The following is a 21,972-nucleotide window of genomic DNA, read 5'->3' as shown; positions in this document are numbered from 1 at the left end:
CATCACTGTTGAGGGCTCTTGGCTAAAGAGCACTGATTAGTTAATGAAACTGGTTTAGAAAATTAATATGGTTTAGAAAATTTTTTCTAATTTTTTCCCTGAAACTTCAAGTGTTGTTTACCTAGAATTCAGACTCAGTAAAGATTCTTTTATGTTCTATCAGTTTTGATCAAAGTAAAAAGCCTTTAAATAATTGACTTTAGCAAAACTGAGTTAAAAGAAAGAGTTAATGGATTTGTGAATTATTCTTTTTTAGAGATGCAGTCATCCTAGTTTACTTTTTGGTGTGGCATAGATACAAAAACCTTTACTCAGACTGAATCCCCTGATGTAAAATGCATGATCATTTGAGGCCATTGCTCTAGGACAGTGGCTCTCAGTGCTTTGGAGAACTTTATTTAAAGTAAAAATCTTTTGAGGATAATAGTAGCTGGGCTTTTAGTCAATTGAAGAAGATGAAAGGTTTGTACGACTTTGAGGATCTTTGCAATAACTCCATCATCCTTCTCCTACCAGAGTCATCCCCCTAGTTGGGAAATGCTCTGAAAATTTCTCAGTAATTGTAAAAAGTAACCTTATCATTATACATTTCCGTGACTTAAAGTATTAATCCTTTCTTCTCATATCAATGGCTATGGTAGTAAGAGATGCTACTGATCAATAAATCTGGATTTGGGGGGAATCAAGTATCCTAAGTTGTTGACATAACTCCTTTGGTCCAAAGATTTCTAGGGCTGAAGCAGACCATCCTTTTGTTTTTAGCAAGAAGCCAGCATGCACACAATTCTGGAAAGGTAATTGCCTTCTCTTTCTCTTCAAATTCTTCTGTGACCGTCCTTGCAGCTCTCATAGACTCTACAAAATGGTCACAGGCCCTCTCCTTTGCTGTGCCTCTGGAGAAAAGGGTGTATGACTTAGGAGGATAAGTTGCTTATCCTGCTTTGGTTGCTTCCCTGACAACCCGGCTTCCTTGGCATGAGTCTGGCTTGGTGCCCAAGTCGGGCACTGCAAGAGGTCTGTTTGTCTTTGTAACTCATTTCACAGCCCAGAGTAGAGCAGCCTAGTTGACAAACTCCTCTGGTTTTCCACCCTTGGGAAGCTCCCTTCCTCTCCAAGAGAGCTACTCCAGAGGCTCTGCTGGCAGGCACAGAAAGGAAGACAAGGAACACTAGGCTGATTAGGTCTTTGGGCTCGATTTCCCTCCCTCTGAGGGAGGGCCAGTGCCTGCCAAACAGCCAAGATGTAGAGATGAGCGGTCCCAGTGCCATGGCTGGGACAGAGCTACCCAGGGTTAATATAGTCAGGGTCAAGGGTGGGCAGAGGCCAAGGAAAGGAAGCATGGGGTGAGTTGAAGAGGGCCACAAACTGTAATGGATTATGCAGCTATTACTAGTCTTTCCATGGTAACCTTCAGTGGGTCATCCTTACCTGCTAAGTCAGGTTGTGTTCCCTTAACATGATTTCGACACAACACGCTTTTCAGACACTATCCTTTGGCCCAAATTATGTTTTTTTTTGTTGTTGTTGCTCTTAGAATATATCCTGTTTTCCTGTAGGCTTGCCTTTGTTCTTCCTCTTATAGTTTCTGTCTCTGTCTATTGTCATTCTACCCCTCACCTGAAGCCCATCTCAAATACCACCTCTTAACAAGGCCTTTGCTGGTCACCCTAATCAGGAATGCTATCTTGATTCTTTGAATACTTCTTATGGCTCTTTTTACATTAAACTTATAGTGCCTTATTCACATTTCTCCTGAATTTGATTGTAACCTCTTTCAGGGCAGAGGTTGTATCTTATTATAATTTTCATGGAGTTCAGTAGGTGCTCAGTTAAATATCTGCAGAATGAGTTAATGAACACCTTGTGTGAGTTTGTTTCAGATTAGCTATTTCTCCTTAGAAAGAAAAGAGAAACAGAAAGAGAGAATAAACTAGGGATGACAGAGGACTGGTAGTTAAGACTAAAACTGATTTCATTACCCAGGACCACACCTCAATAACAACAAAATGGCATGCAACCCAATTTTAAGAATGGATAAAATATTTGAACAGACCCTCGAAAAAAGAAAATATACAAATGGCTAACAAGTACATGAAAAGGTGCTCGACATCATTAATAGTCAGGGAAACACAAAGTAAAACCACCATGAGATATCTCTTTACACCCACTAGCATGGCTAGAATAAAAAAGATTGATAATACAATGGATTGGCAAGTATGAAACTCACTTCACTGGTGGGACTAGAAAATGGGATAGTCATTTTGGAAAACAGTTTGACCGTATATCCTATAAAGTTAAATATACATCTATCCTGTGACCTGATAATTTCACTCCTATTTTTACACTAGAAGAATAAAAAGATATGTGGCTGTCTATGGGACACTGGGGCATGAGAGAAGTTTCTGGGCCATGAAAATGTTCTAAGCCTTCACTGAGGTAACATAGTTTTGCCAAAACTCATCAAATTGTACACTTTAAAAATGTGCATGTTATTGTATGTAAATTATACCTCAATAAAAAAATAATTTTGCCCAGAATCAACCTAGAAAATCATGTATTCAACACGCCTGTGGACTTCAGCCATGCTAGAAAGAACCCTGCCACAATTTTTCAGCCATCTAATAGTATGACCTGTGGAGAGCATTACGAGTCAAAAGAAATACATGAAAGACTTATTTTTCTCTAAACCAAGATGGCAGTGCCGTGACTCTTAGATTTTCAAATGATTAATTTGATCAGCTAATAGCAACAATAGTTTATTTTGAAGTTTGTTTTTGTTGATAACATGTAGTGCAAGCTCAAGTATATTATCACAGAGATTTCATCTTCTTAGGAGTTACTTATAATAGTAAGTGGGACAATTATAATATAGTCATTATCAACAGTAGGTTAAATGCTTATTAGAGTGAGTTACATAATTTAGACCTTGGAGGACTCTGGTTATTATGGAAGGCATTACATTTCAGTGTGTTCTTTCCTTTGGGGTTATAAACACCAAGAGCTTCTCTTTCAAAATAAGATGAAAAGAAAACACCATAATCAAAAATGGACAGTATAAAAATGGAAAATGAGATTGCATATCTTGATTAAAAAATCAATAAGGAAAAAATGTTATGAAACTAAATTTAAAAGGCTTTTAAAAAATTAGCAAAGATTGGAGATGAGATCTCACTTTAGATGTTGCAGCTGTTTTAAGTTAGATTCTTTTTAAAGAAATGACCTTGAAAAAAGGTGGTAAACTAAGTGGGCAAATTTGACTGTTTTAGTCAACAGAGATGAATACAGTCATTCACAAATACCTTTATGAGGTATACATATATTCCAATGATCTTCTCTTTAGATGGAGTTTAAGATTTTCCAAGTTTGGCTTTTACTCCAAATCATAGCCAAATCATGGCTCTTTGATATTGTTATACTTTATCAAGATTTATTGAGCACTTGCTGTCTTCTTTTTTGAAGTGGGGGGATTACAAAAAGTATAAGACACAGTCCATTTCCTCTAGGATCTTAAATTCTAGTTATGGGGAGAAGATATGGGGGAAATAAAGTAATGAAGATTTTGAAAAAAGTTCAAGACAAGAATTAAAGTGATGTTACAAGGCCATACATGGTTAGTTAACAGATGCATTTTAAGACATGCTTGGAAGTGGAGGAATGAGACTGGACTCTTATCATTTCTTATTTTCCTCCTACGGGCCTCTCAAATGCTACAATCTCCATTGTCCTTTCTTCCTATGCTTTGTGGTGTTCTTTTAAAATTTAATTTAGAATTTTATTAAAATAATGCATGAACCTATTTTTATAAAGCAAATTATACCGGAAACTTAACACACACAGCAGATTCCTGTGCAGCTCTTCCCTGCTTTCTGCTCTCTGATGCCCCTGAAGCAACCACTTTCAACTTCCAGTATTCTTTCCATAATTGAAAATACTTCTTGATTTATTGGTTTTTCATTCACCCACTGACTCCTTACTTTGGAAGATGAGGATTTAGCTCTCTTCCATCACCCTGCACATACATCCTTCTGACAACCCCTCAACTTTCCTGAAATAGTTTTAGGATGTATTTGGTTAAACCTATATTTAGTATTTTGGTTATTACAAGTCTGCATATTGTGATTTCATTTTATTTCTTGTGTAACATTTTTAGTTTCTTCATGAGATGTCTATTTCTCTTTTATTTACATATCTTGGTTTGAATGGACCTCTTGCTGAGTCTTGTTATATGCTCCAAAGTTCTTAAAATAGCTCTCAATTCAGTTTTTCATAAAGTCAGTCCTATCATATAATCTATCAATCCCTTTTTATTTGTAGAACTTTCTCTTGGAGCCCTCCTTCAGCCCTGATGTAGATGTCCTGGTTTCAAGATTCCCAGAACCTCCCTTTTTGGTCATCCTGGGAATTCCATTTGCCTCTTTCCAATGTTGATCATTAAAATTCTCATTTTTCTCTTTATTGGTTTATGCTTCAAGAAAAGGTGAATGGGAAATCAAGTTTTTGAGGCTTTGCACATCTGAAAATGTCTTTATTTTACCTTCATCTTTGATAGATAGTTTGGAAAACACTTTTGTATTTCTGTGGTTCAGTTATAACTTTTCTTCTTTTATTTCTGATTTAATTGATTTGGGCCTTCTCTTCTTTCTTCTTGATAAGTCTGGCTAAAAGTCTATCCATTTTGTTTATCTTTTCGAGAACCAGCTCTTAATTTTGTTGATCTTTTCTGCTGTTTCTTTAGTCTCTATTTCATTTATTTCTGCTCTGATCTTTATGATTTCCTTCCTTCTACTAACTTTGGGTTTTGTTTATTCTTCTTTTTCTAGTTCTTTTAGGTATAATGTTAGATTGTTTATTTGAGAGTTTTCTTGTTTCCTAAGGTAGGCCTACATCGCTATAAACTTCCCTCTTAAAAATGCTTTTGCTGTGTCCCATAGATTTTGGGACACTGTGCTTCCATTTTTATTTGCCTCATGGTATCTTTTGATTTCCTCTGATTTCTTCAACGACCCATTTTTTGTTTAGTAGCATATTGTTTAGCCTCCATGTGTTTGTGATTTTTCCATTTTTTTCTTGTAGTTGATTTCTAGTCTCATACCATTGTGGTTGGAAAAGATGCTTGATGTGATTTCAATCTTAAATGTATTGAGACTTCTTTTTTGGCCTAGGATGTTATCTATTCTGGAGAATGTTCCATGTGCACTTGAAAAGAATGTGTTCTGCTGTTTTTGGATGATATGTATATGTCTATTAGTTCACTCTGCTTGAGCTATAACAGCCTCCTTGCTACTCTTCAAACATGCCAGGTATGTTTTCACCTGGGGGTCTTTGCACTTGCCTAGAATGATCTTCCCTCATATAGTCACATGACTTGCTCCCTTATGACCTTCCAATCTTTTCCCAGTTGTGACCTTCTTGATGAGGCTTTCCCTGACCATCCTTCATAGTGGTGACCCTACCCTATTGAAAGATCATAATGAAGAGTCCTGGGCTTATCAAGTGCTCAGTAAATGTTGACTGTACATTTTCAGAGGTTGGTCAGGAAAAGTTTCATCAAACTGATGGGAATGGGTAGGAATGAGAGGGAGAGGAGGGAGGAATTCCAGGCAGGTGAGATGACTAAATAAGAGCTATGGTCTGAAACCTGAAATTTAGAAATTATTCATATTCTCATAATATTAGAGAGCAAATGATTTAACCAAAGGAGAAGATATAGAGGAGAAAGATCCAGGACTGAGCCACACTGAAATTCTGGGGCAGTGAGCTCTAGTGACAGAAATCAGGAGGGAGTGATCAGAGAGATTATGAAAGATAAGAATAGTGATGCTGTCAAGAGTCAGGAAGAAGTGAAGGTAATGATAATGTTTACCATTTATTAAGCATATATGAAATACTTCAGATTTATTTTCTTACTTAAGTTTCACTACTTTTAGCTACCCTGTTTTGACAAATAAGAAAACTGAGACTTGGGTCTCACAATTAGTGATGGAGCCAGGAATCAACTCCAGGTCTAGCTCCTAATCTAGTTCACTTTTTATAACCTGGCATGCCTCTAGGAAGCAGAACTGGCATCGTCAAGCTGTTGCACATCTGCTCTTAACTTGGTTAGAGAGTCTTGTAAAAAAAAGACTTACCAAGACTATCAAAACAACTTTTAAGCAGCACAAACAAATAGGTAATTTAGTTTACCGCTTCCAAAGAAGTAGAAATGGACACTCTCCCATAAGGACAATGTACTAAAATATCTTTAAAATGTGACTACTACTTAAATGCCATAGCATTTATGGAAGTGTGATTCAAATATTTATAGTATACTGTATTAATTTCACAAACATTTTAAAGCAAATACTGTGTTTCAGGCACTGTAATATGAACTAGAACTGTAGAAATGAAACAGACATAGCCCCTGCCCTCTAGGAGCTCCTGGAGAGATAGATAGAAACATGTCACTAGTGGCATGAGATGCATAAATAGAGGCGGGGAGTATAAAGGAAGAAATGGTCATCCTTCCCTAAGGAGAGGAGGGCCAAGAATGACTTCAGAGAGATCTTTACTCAAATGTCAAAATGGTAGTAGGTGCTTATCAGACATAAGGTTGTGCTAGGGTTTTCAAAGCAGTAGGAAGAGCAAGAGTTTAGCATAGCCATATAAGTAGGTTGGAATATTAGGGGAGCTGAGAGTTTCAATATGGATGGATGATTGGTCAGGAGTGTATAGAGGTGTGAGAGATAAAGCTGAAGATTATAGCAGGGCTTTGCATGCCACACCAAGGTCTTTACCTGAGGGGAATGGGAGACCAGCATTGGTTTTTAAGATCCTATTTGCATTTGAACACAAGGAGGTTTGGGGAGGGTAAAATTGAGAAGGTCAAAGATAGAAGGCCAGGGGAAATTTGGAGACTCTTGTCATTTAGACTAGTGCTACTCAAAGTGTGGTGACCATTGGCTGTTTCTTATGAGTCCTTGATAAAGTAAGAAGCTTGTACTGGAATGTAAGCAACTACTTCACTAAGCACACTGCTTAGTTTGGGCAACTTTGCTCTCATAGGAAGACTTTCTCCACGAAGGAAGCTGTGCTTTGAAGTACATTCTGGAGCCAACCTTGTAGTGGACCCACACTTTGAATGTTTCTGGTCTAAACTATTGATCTTCAAATTCTTTCAATGTCATGTATTTATAAGTAAAAAATGTCTGAGTATGTACTTTAACATATGTATATTTATGAGCTCTATATACATATTACTGTAATACCATGTTATCTATTATACATTACAAAACACACTAACCATACATTTAAAAGGATAGGATAAAAACAAATAAGTAATATTTAAAAAAATATTTCACCAAAGTGAAATCAATGTTATTAAATAATACTTTACTAATTATGAAAATTGTCGTTTAACACTTTCTGATACAGCTATTCAGAGGTCTGCTTCTGGGTCAGTTTATTTTGGTTTTGGTTTAAATGGTTGTCAATTGAAAAAGTTACCTCACAAAGATAGATGGTTCCAAATGGAATAGGGCGGGCTTGGCTGTACTTACTAAATTAAGATTCTCATCTCTCTATCCAATTCAGTAATTAAATACATGTTTTTATTGAAATTCATATTCTCAGCTGTCAATAAGTAGTTTTTGCAAACTAGTCTAAAGATGTTTCATTTTCATATTTTATATACATGGATTTTAAACTCACTGCAACTCTTAATTTGAAAGGTTTTAAAACGTTAAAATTCAATTTCTGATTTTAAAAAAGCAAACTTTTTATAAGTGATATTCACTGTTTTCATCAGGAAAATTACATAACATGGAAAAGTTTCCAAATACCTGTTTCTAAAGACTCTTTCCAAAGCACACATTTCTTTAGAAGAGCAACAACTTTCCTCATTCATTGGTGAAATATCACCTTTATCTTGAAGGAGCAGTTAAAGATGTCTTTAAAAAATGTCTTCCAGGTTAAAAAAAAAAAATCACAGAAAAGGTCAATACACTTTTTTTCACTTGTCTTTTTATAAAAAGAAAAATGCATAATACTTTTAAGTACTTTGCCATGAGTTAACAATGAACCCCCATATGGTACAATAGATTTTCAGGGTCACTCTGCCCTCTTATGTGGAGCCTGTGTGTTAAGAAAGTAAGGCCATAAACCCACTTAACTGGGTGTATTCAATCTAAAAGTGAAGTGAAATTGTTAAAAGTGAAAGAGTGAGGATGTAAGTCTTCGAGACTGTGGATCACCAGCTGTTCCCTTGAGATGCAATCATTACCCACTTGACACCTGAGGGACAGTGTAAAATATTAGTAGAACTTAATTTGTTCTTTTTAAAATTTTTTTGGCCATGCCACATGGCTTGCAGGGTCTTAGTTCCCCAACCAGGGATCAAACCCATGCCCTCAGCAGTGAGAGCACAGAGTCCTAACCACTGGATCACCAGGGAATTCCCAATTTGTTCTTATTTTTAAATGGAACCTCTCATGTATGGATGGAACCTTCTTGCCTCTGATGGATTGTCTTGTGCTTCTCCTGGGGGGCTCTTTTCCACTTTGGCAAGGACTGTACTAGATGCTCAAGAATGAAGTTCTAAACTAAGGCAAAACCAAGGGGATGGAGAAGATGGCACTAAAAGAGGCTTGCGGGAGACAGAATCAACAGAACTTGATCATGATTACATGTGGAGGTATAAATCAGAGGATATGCACAAATAGCTTTTTTTTCCATGCTGTTTTAAAAACTGTTTACATCCCATCTTTTCCAGTGATTGTAAGTTTTCCCAGATATGAATCAAACTGTTTATACTCTTCCTTCTTTGTGCTATGAACCCCCGTATGGTACAATACCATAATGTATTGCATTATGCAATACACATTCATTTCTCAGCAAAGACTAGAGTGCCTTCCACCTATTTGTAGACCTCATATCTCAGAATTTTGCAAACACCAGCTGCTCAAAAATGTCTTTTTTTCCAAAAGAGGGCCTTCATGAATGTCCACACCAAGGTGGCATCAGGCATCAGGATGGCACAGTGGAGTATGGGGCCTTCTGAGTCTCAAAGAACAAGGACTTTCTTCCAAGCAGTAACCTATACAGCTGGGCAGAAAAATACTAGCAGAAGCCTTTATCCAGGACAACAACATTCCCTCCCCACAGACATCATCAGCTACTCTTCTTAATGGCCCCCTCCCTTCCATTAAAAAAAAAAAAAAGGCAAATATTCTTTTGTATGTCTTACTCACAGCAAGGTTGGTCCACTGTAAACTCCTCCAAATGTATCTTTGTCAATAACTGTCAGGTATTTATTCTTGTTCAGGTAACTAGAGAAAGCGAGAGAGAGGATGGATTAAGTGAGGTTAAGCAAATTAACATAAATACCAAAATAAAATGCGAGCATGGTCTCCTTAGCTATTACCTGTTTCTTAGGAATTTGGAAAACACCTTACCTTCTTCCAGCTTAAGCACTCAAAATATTCTACGTTTCAGTTGTGCAAGGTTTATACACATTAATTATGGCAGAAGTCTTTGAAAGCGAGCTTGTTTGTGATCTAGTTTGCATATCTAGATTATATAAAAGTTGCCCAATTCCCTATTTACCTGGCCAATGGCGACTGTATTTTTCAATCTTCTTCAATACCAACTAAATTAAATTTTGTTTCTCAACATTGATCAATATTTACATTTACTTTTGATGACTGGGCTTAAACCAGGTATTTAGTGAAGGTGGCGAGTGGTGATGGGAGCTGTCAGAGATTCGCATCTTTTATTTGGGGCAGGATTGCCAGATTTAGCAAATCTGTAAAGTAAAAATACAGGATGCCAAGATAAACAATGAATAATTTTTTAGTATAAGTATTTCCCACGTAATTTTTGAAACATTCTTATACTAAAAGGTTATTTGGTGTTTATCTGAAATTCAAATTTAATTGGGTGGCCAGCATTTTCTGTGGCAATCCTATCTGGGGAATGGGGGGCAGGTTATACAGATAAGATTACAGAATATACCTTTCCTGAAGGGCCTTGATGGGCACATTGATCTTTCCATGTTGAAAACATATTGGGCAGTTGAGGGTAAAATATTTTTGAGCAATTTAAGTCACAAAGTGATTCTGAAACATAAAATTACCTCCAAATGGATAAAAGCTTCCAAGCATTTTGAAACTGGCTTTTTCCCCCCTAGCTTTTTTAGAGAACAATGTTATCTAAAAAGAAACAAAGCATTATATATGTGTATATATATATAGCCATCATGTGTGTGTGTGTGTGTGTGTGTGTATAAAATCTCCTTGTTATAAATGATCTCAATTTACACATGTTTAGAATAACTCACCCCTGCATAGACTAGTCAGTTTAAGAGTCAGTGAGTGGTCACCTGTTGATGCAAAATGAATGCAGTGGAGACTCAGGAGATCTGCTTAGATACAGATAATGCTTCCATTATTCTGTTTATGGTGTTTGCTCTTCATGATGCAAAATTCTCAAGGGCGATGGTTAATAAGAATAGTGTGACACTAGATAAACAACAAGAACCTACTGTATAGCACATGGAACTATTAATATATTCAGTATCTTGTAATAACCTATAATGGAAAAGAATCTGAAAAACTGTATCTATATCTATATATGTGTATAACTGAATCACAGAGCTGTACACCTGAAACTAACACAACATTGCAAATCAACTATACTTCAATTAAAAAAAAAAAAGAATAGTGTGACATGAAGACTTTGAGTCAGAAGGATTCTTTCTCCAGAGCCCTCACAGAAGAACTTCTCCTTGGTTAATTGTCTCTCTCTCTCTTTCTCTGCATCTCTTGGTGAGATTGAAGAGAGGGAGGGTGGCTTTATTTGTGGCTGAGCCATGAGGAGGCAGCCTCTGTTGCCGTTCAGAAGGCAAAAGCAGGAACAGCACTTCCGTGAGGTCTGCCCTCAGCCTCTCCTGGTCCAGCAGCTCTGCTCCTCTCTAGTCCTTTGTAGAGGATGGAACTTAGAATAAGAGAGGGCAGCCCCAGAGCCATAGATGGGTGTTCACTGGAGCAATTGGAGGAAGAGTTTTACCAACCACCAAGAAGTCTCCTTCTCCTGGGCAGGATGAGGGATTAACCAAATGACAAGTACTACGATTTCACACAATGACATCACATAAATTGGTATACATTTTGTGATCCTTTACATTTTTTCTCAAATCGAGCTTGAGAACTAACTTAAAGTAGCCACCATCAGTTTTCCTCATTGCCTTCTTTGTTTCCTTCATGGCATTATCACAGTCTGTGATTATCTTGTGTATTTGTTTACTTTTTCATCGTCTGTCTCCCAAATCAGAGTTTAAGCTCTCTGTCTTACTCATTGTTGTATCACCAGTGCCAAATTCAGTGCCTCCATAACTATTTACTGAATGAAGGTGTAAATGATTGAATAAAAAAATCAATGCACTTTTCCTCCAAAATAGTGAGGTGAGCTCTGCTAAACTTTTACTTTAAGGAAAATGTAATGGGGAATGAAAGCTAGAAGACTCATCATATGGTGTGGTGGCCAATTGACTTTTTTGATGGCAGTGACAAGCAACTTGTTTACAAATGCCACAAGGGTATGGTCCAGACATGGCCTCTTCAGGCAATGGCTGGATGGATACCAAGCTTCCAGGGCACTGTTAAGTCGAAAATGGGGCGGGGGTATCAATTAACCCTCATATATGTACAAAGATGCAACTAAGATGTTACAACAGCAAGTCTGTGCCTTCTGGATGAATGGCTATCATGTAAAGCTCTCACTTGTAGGCTTCATTCCATCATTGACTCTCCTTCACACTGTGTCCACAGAGTTCATGGTCAGTGATAGCCAGAGCAGACAAGAGCCACCTTGGAGACAAAACACCTGGAGAGAAGATCTTGAGCAGCATGGTTTTGTAAAAAGACAACTAACTCAACTCAAGTGCCACACTGGCTTGTGTCTCTTTTTATATTCTCTGGACCATGCAGCTTGCAGATCACATTCTTTTCCCAGACTGCTGAAAATCAAGTAAGAACTGGTGAGCTCATCTCAGTTTTTCCTCTTCATCTCTGACTGCCGCAAGTGAAAATCGGCTTGCTCTAATCATTAGAAATGATTGTAAAACTAAATAATTGCTTGTCCAATTCTGCAGTGTTTTCATCTGATATTCAATACGCCCCCAAGGATAAGGAGGCTGGTTGATAAGCGTTAGAGTTTACCAGAAATGCTGCAGAAGATTTTAAACTGGGAAAGCCAGCCAGAGTCCAGAAGGGGAGAAGGAGGATGGAGAGAGGGTGCAGCCAACTTGAACGGAGATGAACTGGAGTCTTGGGGGAGGCTGCATTCTTTAAAACCAAGAGGGTTGTTTGGGCACTTCATCTCTTAGAAATAATTAGGTGCTTAAAAATGAAACCATCATTCCGCCGTTTAGCAGCTTGGAGGGCTGTCTTATTATCACAAATTATGATAATGCCATGAAGCTTTAACCTTGGGTTCAGATTGCTGATCCTACCTTCTCCTGGAGCGGAGGGGATAGGGTTGGGGAAATATATCTGCAGAAGCCTTAATATCCAAGAAGATTGTGCTTCCATCAGCCGCATTTATCATATAATGTTTACTGGGAATGTCAGGTTAGTTAAACTGATTCCTTGACCCGGACTTATCCTGATTCCTCTGGAATCCACATTCTGTAAGCCAACTTGGGTAAATCAATCACAAATCTTGGTAGGCTACATGGGTAACCTACTCCAGACAATGATTATTTTATTGGGAGAGTATGTGTGTGTGATCATCTAAACTATCTCTTCCAAGGACAAGATGAATGTAAACAAAAGAAGAGTAGAAAGTCTCGGAGTCTGCGGTGAAAGGAAAGACTTCTTGAAAGTCTTTCTAAATACAAATACTGGGAAGGGCTTATGAGAAAAGGACTGGTACCTCCTTTAAAAATAGGATAGACACTGCTACATGTGCGTATTCAATGCCTTTTCACTCTTTGGAGTATGTATACCTCTTTGAGAACCTCTTGGAAGAAATGAAGTTCTTCCGAGAAAAGATATGTCAGATTTTTCATATGGTGGGGATGGGGGGGTGTAGGGAGAGGGGAGTTAAGAAGCCCTGCCCTGATTTAAGTGCCATGTATCTCACAGTTAAGGAAGAACAGTGTGGTCAGAAAAATGAAGATGGTCAGGAATGAGCTGGGGAAGAATATCCAGTTGATGAACTCAGTATGATAGACATAGCTCACATCCTTCCCCATTGGACTCACACTTGGCACACAACAGCCATTCAGTAAAAACATGCTGGATGACTAAATGGAAGTCCAGTTGCTGGGTAACTCCTAGCTCAAGGCACCCTCTACATTATGTTTAAGTGAGGACGTGTCAGAGGGAGGAGTGTGACACTGTGGTAAGGAAAGTTGTGGTTGCTGCTGAGCTTTGCTCTCTGGGGAGTTTTAGGATACATTTCAGCTCCAAGATAGAATTTGAGCCTGCATTTCCACAATCCCCTTAGGGTAAATGGGCGGACATCTGTTTATACTGTGAGACCCTCATGGGAATACTTCTGTGGGGAACTGTGTTTCCCTCTCATAGCATCATTTATTTGGAAAATTAAAGAGAATCCCTGCCCAGCCCTCACTGTTCCATAAAAATCCTTTTGGTAGCAGAAATCAGGATACCTGCCTGTAAACAGTAAAAGGTGAGAAAATGCTCAAGGCTTCAACAGGCAGAGGTAAAAGCCAGCCTTGGAGCATATCCTACAAGCTGTTCAAATACTTACTCCATGAGAAATAATAGCCTGCTTACTCCTGTAATCTTCTCTATCGTCATCTTTTCCCAGTGCTCCAAGCTGCAGTGTTTTGCTTGTAATAAGCTAATGTGTGATGCTAATTAGTACATGAATTGTGTTGACATCTCTGTTCATAACGATTAGTGTTTCAGTACGCTCTTAGCACATCAAAATGGTATTTTTTTCTGCCCAAATGTTTACCGTCAGATGGTAGCTTGTTGCTAGAATTTGACAATACAAAATAAAATACAGAGAATTAAATGTTCTGAGATAAGCAACATATCCCCATGCCAGATTGTGTGGAGAGGGTGGAAAAGAGGTTCCAAAGAATGAATGTGTGACTTAACTTGCGACTGAGAGCAGTTCAACTTCTGTTGAGCAAGGGATGCTTGTATTATTATTAATTTCACATCTGAGTGATGACAGTGTGCTTGGTTCCATATGAAATCACAGGACCATGTACTTTCGAGCATCTGCCATAATTTTCATGAACTTTTAATTACCCAACTGCTGCTGAGACATCAGTGCTTGTTCTCGATGTGGAATTTGTCCAACTTGGCTGCAACCGTGTTCTTCAGTTACACTAAAAAAATAGGTCTAAGTGAGGTCAAATCTGCTAATTTCAGTAAACTGACATGAGGCAGATGATGGGGAATAATCACGCTTTTGGATGAGCAATTGTTTAAATTAGAAGTTAAAATATTTGAACATACTTCTGGAGGATTCAACAAATTGCTAACATGCCATGTACAGTCTTTGAACACTATTAGGGTAATTATAGAATACTGATGTGTTTACATTAGTTTTAAATCACAATTAGTATTGAGGATAGAGGCAACAGCTCCATGTTAAAATCACAAAGTGAATACTGTTTTGTTATTACTATGGAAACCTGACCTCTGTTTTCTCCATCTACAGCTCAACCCTTATTTATCTTCCTCTAGTTCCAGGCATCTTTATCATGATTATCATCTTGATTTTACCTTGGATTTATAGGATACCTTTTAATGGAGTGCATAAAGCTAAGAAAAATTTAGTTTCCGTCAACCAGGAATCACAAACTTAGGGTAGAATGAATAGATGGAATGTTGTTTTATAACAGGAGCAGAGATTTAAGTTCAGATTTAAAATACTGATTGGAAAAAAAGATCTTTGTTTTATTTTATGATTGGATCTGAACTCTCAAACCCTAAAATATTTTTGTCCAGATACTTCTTATCTTTATCCCATGTTTGCCATTTAACCTTTACCAGGAATTGGGAGAAATAAACTACATATTTCATCACACAATGGTCATCCTCACTGAATACCTACATCTAGACTAGATGTCCACAAACTATGACCATGTGGTCACATTCTGCCTGTCACCAATTTTTGTAAATAAAATTTTATTGAAATATGGCCATGCTCATTTGTTTATGAATTGTCTGTGGCTGCTTTCACACTACAATGGCAGAGTTGAGTAGCTGTGACTGAGATCTTATGTCCTACAATGGCAGAGTTGAGTAGCTGTGACTGAGATCTTATGTCCCACAAAGCCCAAAATATTTGTTATCTGGGCCTTTCCAGAAAAAGTTTGCTGATCTCAGATCTAGACTTCTAAAAATCAGGAAACAAATGACTCTCAGTTAAGAAATATTGCCCACATTTGTTAAACCCTTCCAAATTTTACATTAAAATGTCAAGAAAGTATGTGAAAATGGTGCGTTGATTTCTTTCCTGTGTTTCAAGGGATAGTTGTAGTGACTAGAACAGACTGTATGTAATTCAGGGAATCAGTGAATTAAAATCCATTGTTTTCATCAGAATAACTCTCTCCCATCAGCCAAGCCTCTCACAGAGCCCATGATATGGTCTAAGGAGAAAGCTGGTAGGAAGGTAGAGACCTTTTCCCTACATAATCTTTTCATAGGTTTAACTTCAGAAGACCACAGGATGATCTGAAACTTTACTGGCTCTTAAGATTCTCCATAGCCTGTCTCTTGAATAAACCTTGTTAAATTTACCTGCCTCCGAACAAGGCAGTATATCAAAAGATTCTTCTTGAGTAGCTTTCCCCAAAAAGTGTTCTGTGGAACACCAGTCCAGAGAGGTGCTCCTGGAACCAAGAACTCCCTGAGAAGCTCTGCATACTGTATCCCCCTACTGGATATTAGTAATTCAGATTATTCTATCAAAAGACCCAAGAAGTCCACCTGTATACTTTGTTTAACTTTATAAGGTCACGAATAGCTTTTTAAAAAGTAACACTGGTTAATTTACCATGGAAAGAGAGCTTAAGGAACATAGTCTGGGAAATGCCCTCCCCTCCCCTCCCCCAAATTATTATACCTACATCTAGACCAGATGTCCACAAACTATTCTCTTACCACAAATTTTTCTCTTACCACAAAAGCTAGGGAGAAGTTGGGATAGAAATTATTGTTCCATTGTTATTTTTTTCATTTTTTCAATAAAAATGTCTCTAATCTCCTTTGATATTCTGCTGCTGACTTTATGACCAAAACTGTAAGATAACAAACTGTAAGATAACAGGCTCCTAGATTTACACTGAGATCCACTTAGCAGAACAGTCTGGTGATTACAGAAGATTCACTTCGGAAATCTCTTGAAGTGTCTGTGGAGTTCTCTAAACACGACCAAAAGGCCAATTATGAGCAGGCATGAGAAGTTTTGAAGCAAAATGATGAACACACATAGGCTGACTTTAACCCCAAATCTTTGAATTTAAGAACATTTGATCATGCCAGCCTTTTCATCAAGGTGTCCCTCACTCAGACCTCATTTGGAAGCTGGTTGGTTTGGTGACCTTGCTGCATTGATTAAAGTCAGGTTCTCCCCGACAAATGACACCGTTGCTTGGTGTGACTGTTCTCTGAAACTTCTGGTTGTGCCTTGAGTCTTGAGTGACCTCCTTTCTCTCACATGAGTCCACTCTTTCCAGCTACAAGATCTTTTAGCTTCTGTATTTCATGACTTTAAAAGACTAAGAAGTGTAAATATTCTCCTGGGCTAAGAAACAAGTAGCAGTGGCGAGAGGAGTTGGGTGTCCAAGCCTTACTGGTGGCTGGTAAGTCAGCAATTATGAATCCCAGCAGGGCACAGGGGAGTCTTGAGTCAGGAGATCCAGTTTCTGGCTTTGGCTTGGCCACCTGATAGCTCTATCAAATGTAAAAAGCCAGGGCTTCCCTGCTGGCACAGTGGTTAAGAATCCACCTGCCAATGCAGGGGACACGGGTTCGAGCCCTGGTCTGGGAAGATCCCACATGCCGCGGAGCAGCTGGGCCCGTGAGCCACAACTACTGAGCCTGCGTGTCTGGAGCCTGTGCTCCGCAACAAGAGAGGCCGCGATGGTGAGAGGCCCGTGCACCGCGATGAAGAGTGGCCCCCACTTGCTGCAACTAGAGAAAGCCCTCGCACAGAAACGAAGACCCAACACAGCCATAAAAAAAAAAAAAAAAATGTAAAAAGCCATATTTAAAAAAAAGCCATGTGTTCACTTTGGGCTTCATTCCTTTATCTGTAAAATGTGACTATTGGACAAGAAGAGTGATAACATACTCCACAGCTGTGGTTCTTGACCTTTGCTTTACATTGGACTCACCTGGGGAGATTTTAAAATTCCCATGCCTTGGCTACCCTCAGACCAATTAAACCAGAATTTCTGGTGGTAAAGCCTAGGCATCAGGGCTTCCAAATCTCTTCAGGTGATTCAAATTTGCAGCCAATACCAAGAACCATGCTCTGCAGACCTTAGAGTCTGAATTTTAAAGGAGGCAAGAATATACAGTGGAGAAAAGACAGCCTCTTCAATAAGTGGTGCTGGGAAAACTGGACAGCTACATGTAAAAGAATGAAATTAGAACACTCCCTAACACCATACACAAAAATAAACTCAAAATGGATTAAAGGCCTAAATGTAAGGCCAGACACTATCAAACTCTTAGAGGAAAACATAGGCAGAACACTCTATGGCATAAATCACAGCAAAATCCTTTTGACCCACCTCCTAGAGACATGGAAATAAAAACAAAAATAAACAAATGGGACCTAATGAAACTTAAAAGCTTTTGCACAACAAAGGAAACCATAAACAAGGTGAAAAGACATCCCTCAGAATGGGAGAAAATATTTGCAAATGAAGCAACTGACAAAGGATTAATCTCCAAAATTTACAAGCAGCTCATGCAGCTCAATATCAAAAAAAAAAAACAACCCAATTGAAAAATGGGCAGAAGACCTAAATAGACATTTCTCCAAAGAAGATATACAGATTGCCAACAAACACATGAAAGGATGCTCAACAACACTAATCATTAGAGAAAGGCAAATCAAAACTACAATGTGATATCATCTCACACCGGTCAGAATGGCCATCATCAAAAAATCTACAAACAATAAATGCTGGAGAGGGTGTGGAGAAAAGGGAACCCTCTTGCACTGTTGGTGGGAATGTAAATTGATACAGCCACTATGGAGAAAAGTATGGAAGTTCCTTAAAAAACTAAAAATAGAACTACCATATACCCCAGCAATCCCACTACTGGGCATATACCCTGAGAAAACCATAATTCAAAAAGAGTCATGTACCACAATGTTCATTGCAGCTCTATTTACAATAGCCAGGACGTGGAAGCAACCTAAGTGTCCATCAACAGATGAATGGATAAAGAAGATGTGGCACATATATACAATGGAATATTACTCAGCCATAAAAAGAAATGAAATTGAGTTATTTGTAGTGAGGTGGATGGACCTAGAGTCTGTCATACAGAGTGAAGTAAGTCAGAAGGAGAAAAACAAATACTGTATGCTAACACATATATATGGAATCTAAAAAAAAAAATGGTCATGAAGAACCTAGGGGCAAGATGGGAATAAAGACGCAGACCCACTAGAGAATGGACTTGAGGATACAGGGAGGGGGAAGGGTAAGCTGGGACAAAGTGAGAGAGTGGTAGTGTATATATGGACATATGTACACTACCAGGTGTGAAGTGGGTGGCTGGTGGGAAGCAGTCACGTGGCACAGGGAGATCAGCTTGGTGCTTTGTGACCAGCTGGAGGGGTGGGATAGGGAGGTTGGGAGGGAGGGAGACGCAAGAGGGAGGAGATATGGGGATATATGTGTATGTATGACTGATTCGCTTTGTTATAAGGCAGAAGCTAACACACCATTGTAAAGCAATTATACTCCAATGAAAACGTTAAAAAATAAATAATAAATAAATAAGTTGAATCCAAGAGGTTCAAGTTATGACAGTGATGGGCATGGAGCTCATACACCTGGGTCCTCCATCTAGGAAGGAATTGTCTATCCAGCTGCTGGGCCTACTGTCAGGAGAAAAGCTTTAGCTATCAGTCCCTGGGATTGCCTCAGCTGCAGAGAATGGTCTCACCTAAGGACACCTATCTTAGGGTAGCTTAAATCTAATGACCAAAGAAGATGGGAGTATAGCTGTCTGGCCATTTTAGGGAAACAGGAAAACTCTAGGCCATATTTAGCTCCAGAGTTCTCTGTCAGGTCAGCCAACTTTTCCTGCTACCCCATCTTGCTTTGCTGTTATACCCTCCCTTCCATATTTGTAGATTCCAGGAGCACTCCTCAATAAACATCCTGCACACTAAAAAAGAAAAAGAAAATTAAATGAAGGATTGTGTGAGATTTGAACGATAAAGTTAAGATGGAAGTAAGGTCTCTCCAATACTGTAAATAAATTTGATGTATAAGTATTCATGTTACTCTGTTGAGTCTTTTCAGACTTCCCCCATAATTATGTCTTTAAACAAATGACTAATATCAACCCAGATGAGCCTACAACTAGGCAATCTAGATATAGGTACTCTGATCTTCACTTAACAAAGACTAAGAAACCCAAAAGCCTGGTAAAGAGTGAGACCCCACTTCAAACAGACCTTAGGAAGCCACGCCAAGGTATAATGACTTTGAACTTATTAACCTATGTTGTGCAGGTAATTTAACTCACCCTGCTCAAGTTGGTCAATGGGCCAGCAGCATCAGTATCACCTGGGAGCTTGTTAGAAATGCAGAATCCTGGGGCTCACCCCAGATCTACTTAATCAGATTCCGCATTTTAACAAGACCACCCAGATCGTTTATATGCTCAGTAAAGTTTGAGAAGCACCGTAGAGCACAACGGATCTAGAACCATAGGCCTTAAGATTTTGCAATGATCGTTTCCAGAATATAAAACAACTATGTATGAAATGTTTAAAGGGGGAAAAAAAAAGATGGAATTACAAAAATGAGAAGGCAAACTTTTAAAGAAGCAAATAGAACTTCTGGAATGGAAAAAATACAATTGTTTAAAAATACTCAATAAACTGTCATAAAACAAATCAAACACAAGAATCTATTGTTTGTTGCTTCAGCTGACTCTTTTTTTTTTTTTTTTTTTAAGGAATTCCTTTATTTTTATTATTTATTTATTTATTCATTTTTGGCTGTGTTGGGTCTTCGTTTCTGTGCGAGGGCTCTCTCCAGCTGCGGCAAGCGGGGGCCACTCTTCATGGCGGTGCGCGGGCCTCTCACTGTCGCGGCCTCTCGTTGTGGAGCACAGGCTCCAGACGCGCAGGCTCAGTAGCTGTGGCTCACGGGCCTAGTTGCTCCGCGGCATGTGGGATCTTCCCACACCAGGGCTCGAACCCGTGTCCCCTGCATTGGCAGGCAGACTCCCAACCACTGCGCCACCAGGGAAGCCCTCAGCTGACTCTTACGCATGGTAGTTTCTTCTTTTCCTATGTGTGATTTTTGACTGTAAGTACCTATTTGATTGATTTTAAAAATCTGGGCCTGCACTGGGGTTCTTTCCTCTGCAGAGGTTTGCATTTATTTCTGCCAGGAGTCCAGAGGTTCTACTAGTGTGGTCCCACTCCAGCTCTCATCCAGGTTCCCTGGCTTAATCCAGCAGTCTCAGGTTTACATCACTTCTCCACCTTCTCACTGACTAGAGTCTAGTCTCCTGGCACCACTGATGTTGGCAGCTGCCCCCAAGGGAACTGCACCCTCTGTAAGCACCCACCATTTTGGTTTCAGCTACTGGTTTGTTAGTTGTTTCATTTTCCTCTCTTGGGGATATGACATAAAATATAATTTTTCAAAATATATCATCTAGTTCTTTCATAGTAGAAACAAATTATCTAGTTCACCATACTGTGGAAAGCAGACTCTACTAAAGCTCTTTGTCATTTATTAGCTATTAGGTTAAATCACACACCAGTATGGCTGAACCAGTCTACCAGTTCTTAGACACAAAGTATGCTCCAGCATGGACACTGGGGACCACAGAGATCTGATAGAAAGGTACAACAAAGACAGAGACCCATGTTAATGACTATCTTTTTGTCAATATCCTGTTCTAGGCATTATTTATTTGCAGAGAAGGCAAAATCTGGATATGGCTTTTCAGCTATTTCTAACTGAATCAAATATAAACTGACACCTTTCCTGAAAATATGTCAGATAAAATGAAAAGAAAAGCTTTACCTTCTGAATAGCTTTGGACTTAATTAAAGACACCCCTTTACTTCATGTACATGGTAGATGAACACTTACACACACACACACACACACACACACACACACACACACACACTCCTACAAGATAATAGAAGGTGACACCATCGTTCTCCATTTTATTAAGGATAAAAGCTCTGGGATTTAGAATTGGAGTTAATGTGTGTCCACTAAAACTGGCTCTTGTCAAGTTTCTTAACATTATCCCCAAGTCTTGGTCATGCTAACTCTGGGGTTGAGGAATGCTCTGGTGGAACCTATCTCTAGCAGAATTCTGACCCACTGAATGGTCCTTCTTGGGGGAGGGAGTGTAGGGCAGGATAGTGGTTTCCATGGCAACCCTTGACTTACACAGCATCCAGCTTTGTCCCATTGAAAGCATGTCCTTGGACTGAAGTAAAGCCATTGTTGTACAGTTTCCTATAATCAACAGAGAGAGGAGAAATCAGTGACCTATAAGAGGTAGTGCTGGCCCTTCTCTGAGGGTTGCGCTTCATTTCTTCAGTGCCAGAGATGTGCATGAAGGTTCTTAGGCCCTACAAGAAAACTTTACAGTATGTCTTATTTGGGACATGGAATAGTGTTTTCCAGTTTGAATCCCCATTCTCCAGACTTAACTTCTAGGGCTTTAAGCTGTTTCCCAGAAGCAGATTCACTTTAATGAACAAAGATTTGCA

General features: G+C 38.8%; 1 protein-coding gene across 2 annotated transcripts in view; it reads right to left on the bottom strand.

Moving 5' to 3' along the window:
• The window catches only part of TSHR (thyroid stimulating hormone receptor), a 152,781-nt gene that overhangs the window by 16,402 nt on the left and 114,407 nt on the right, over positions 1-21,972 (bottom strand). The window contains exons 7-9 of one of the 2 annotated variants that reach the window (XM_061182775.1): positions 21,647-21,715; positions 9,225-9,302; positions 9,001-9,070 (exon numbers count right to left, since the gene is read on the bottom strand). In XM_061182775.1, the coding sequence (XP_061038758.1) occupies positions 9,001-9,070; positions 9,225-9,302; positions 21,647-21,715 (217 nt within the window). Of the gene's footprint in view, positions 1-9,000; positions 9,071-9,224; positions 9,303-21,646; positions 21,716-21,972 lie in introns of those variants that run through there. The other variant, XM_061182774.1, reaches the window with a different exon arrangement.

The sequence above is a fragment of the Eubalaena glacialis genome, chromosome 2, assembly GCF_028564815.1.
Source record: "Eubalaena glacialis isolate mEubGla1 chromosome 2, mEubGla1.1.hap2.+ XY, whole genome shotgun sequence".
Taxonomy (NCBI): domain Eukaryota; kingdom Metazoa; phylum Chordata; class Mammalia; order Artiodactyla; family Balaenidae; genus Eubalaena; species Eubalaena glacialis.
The sequence above is the reverse complement of the archived record's forward strand: the minus strand, read 5'-3'. Positions and strand labels throughout refer to the sequence as shown.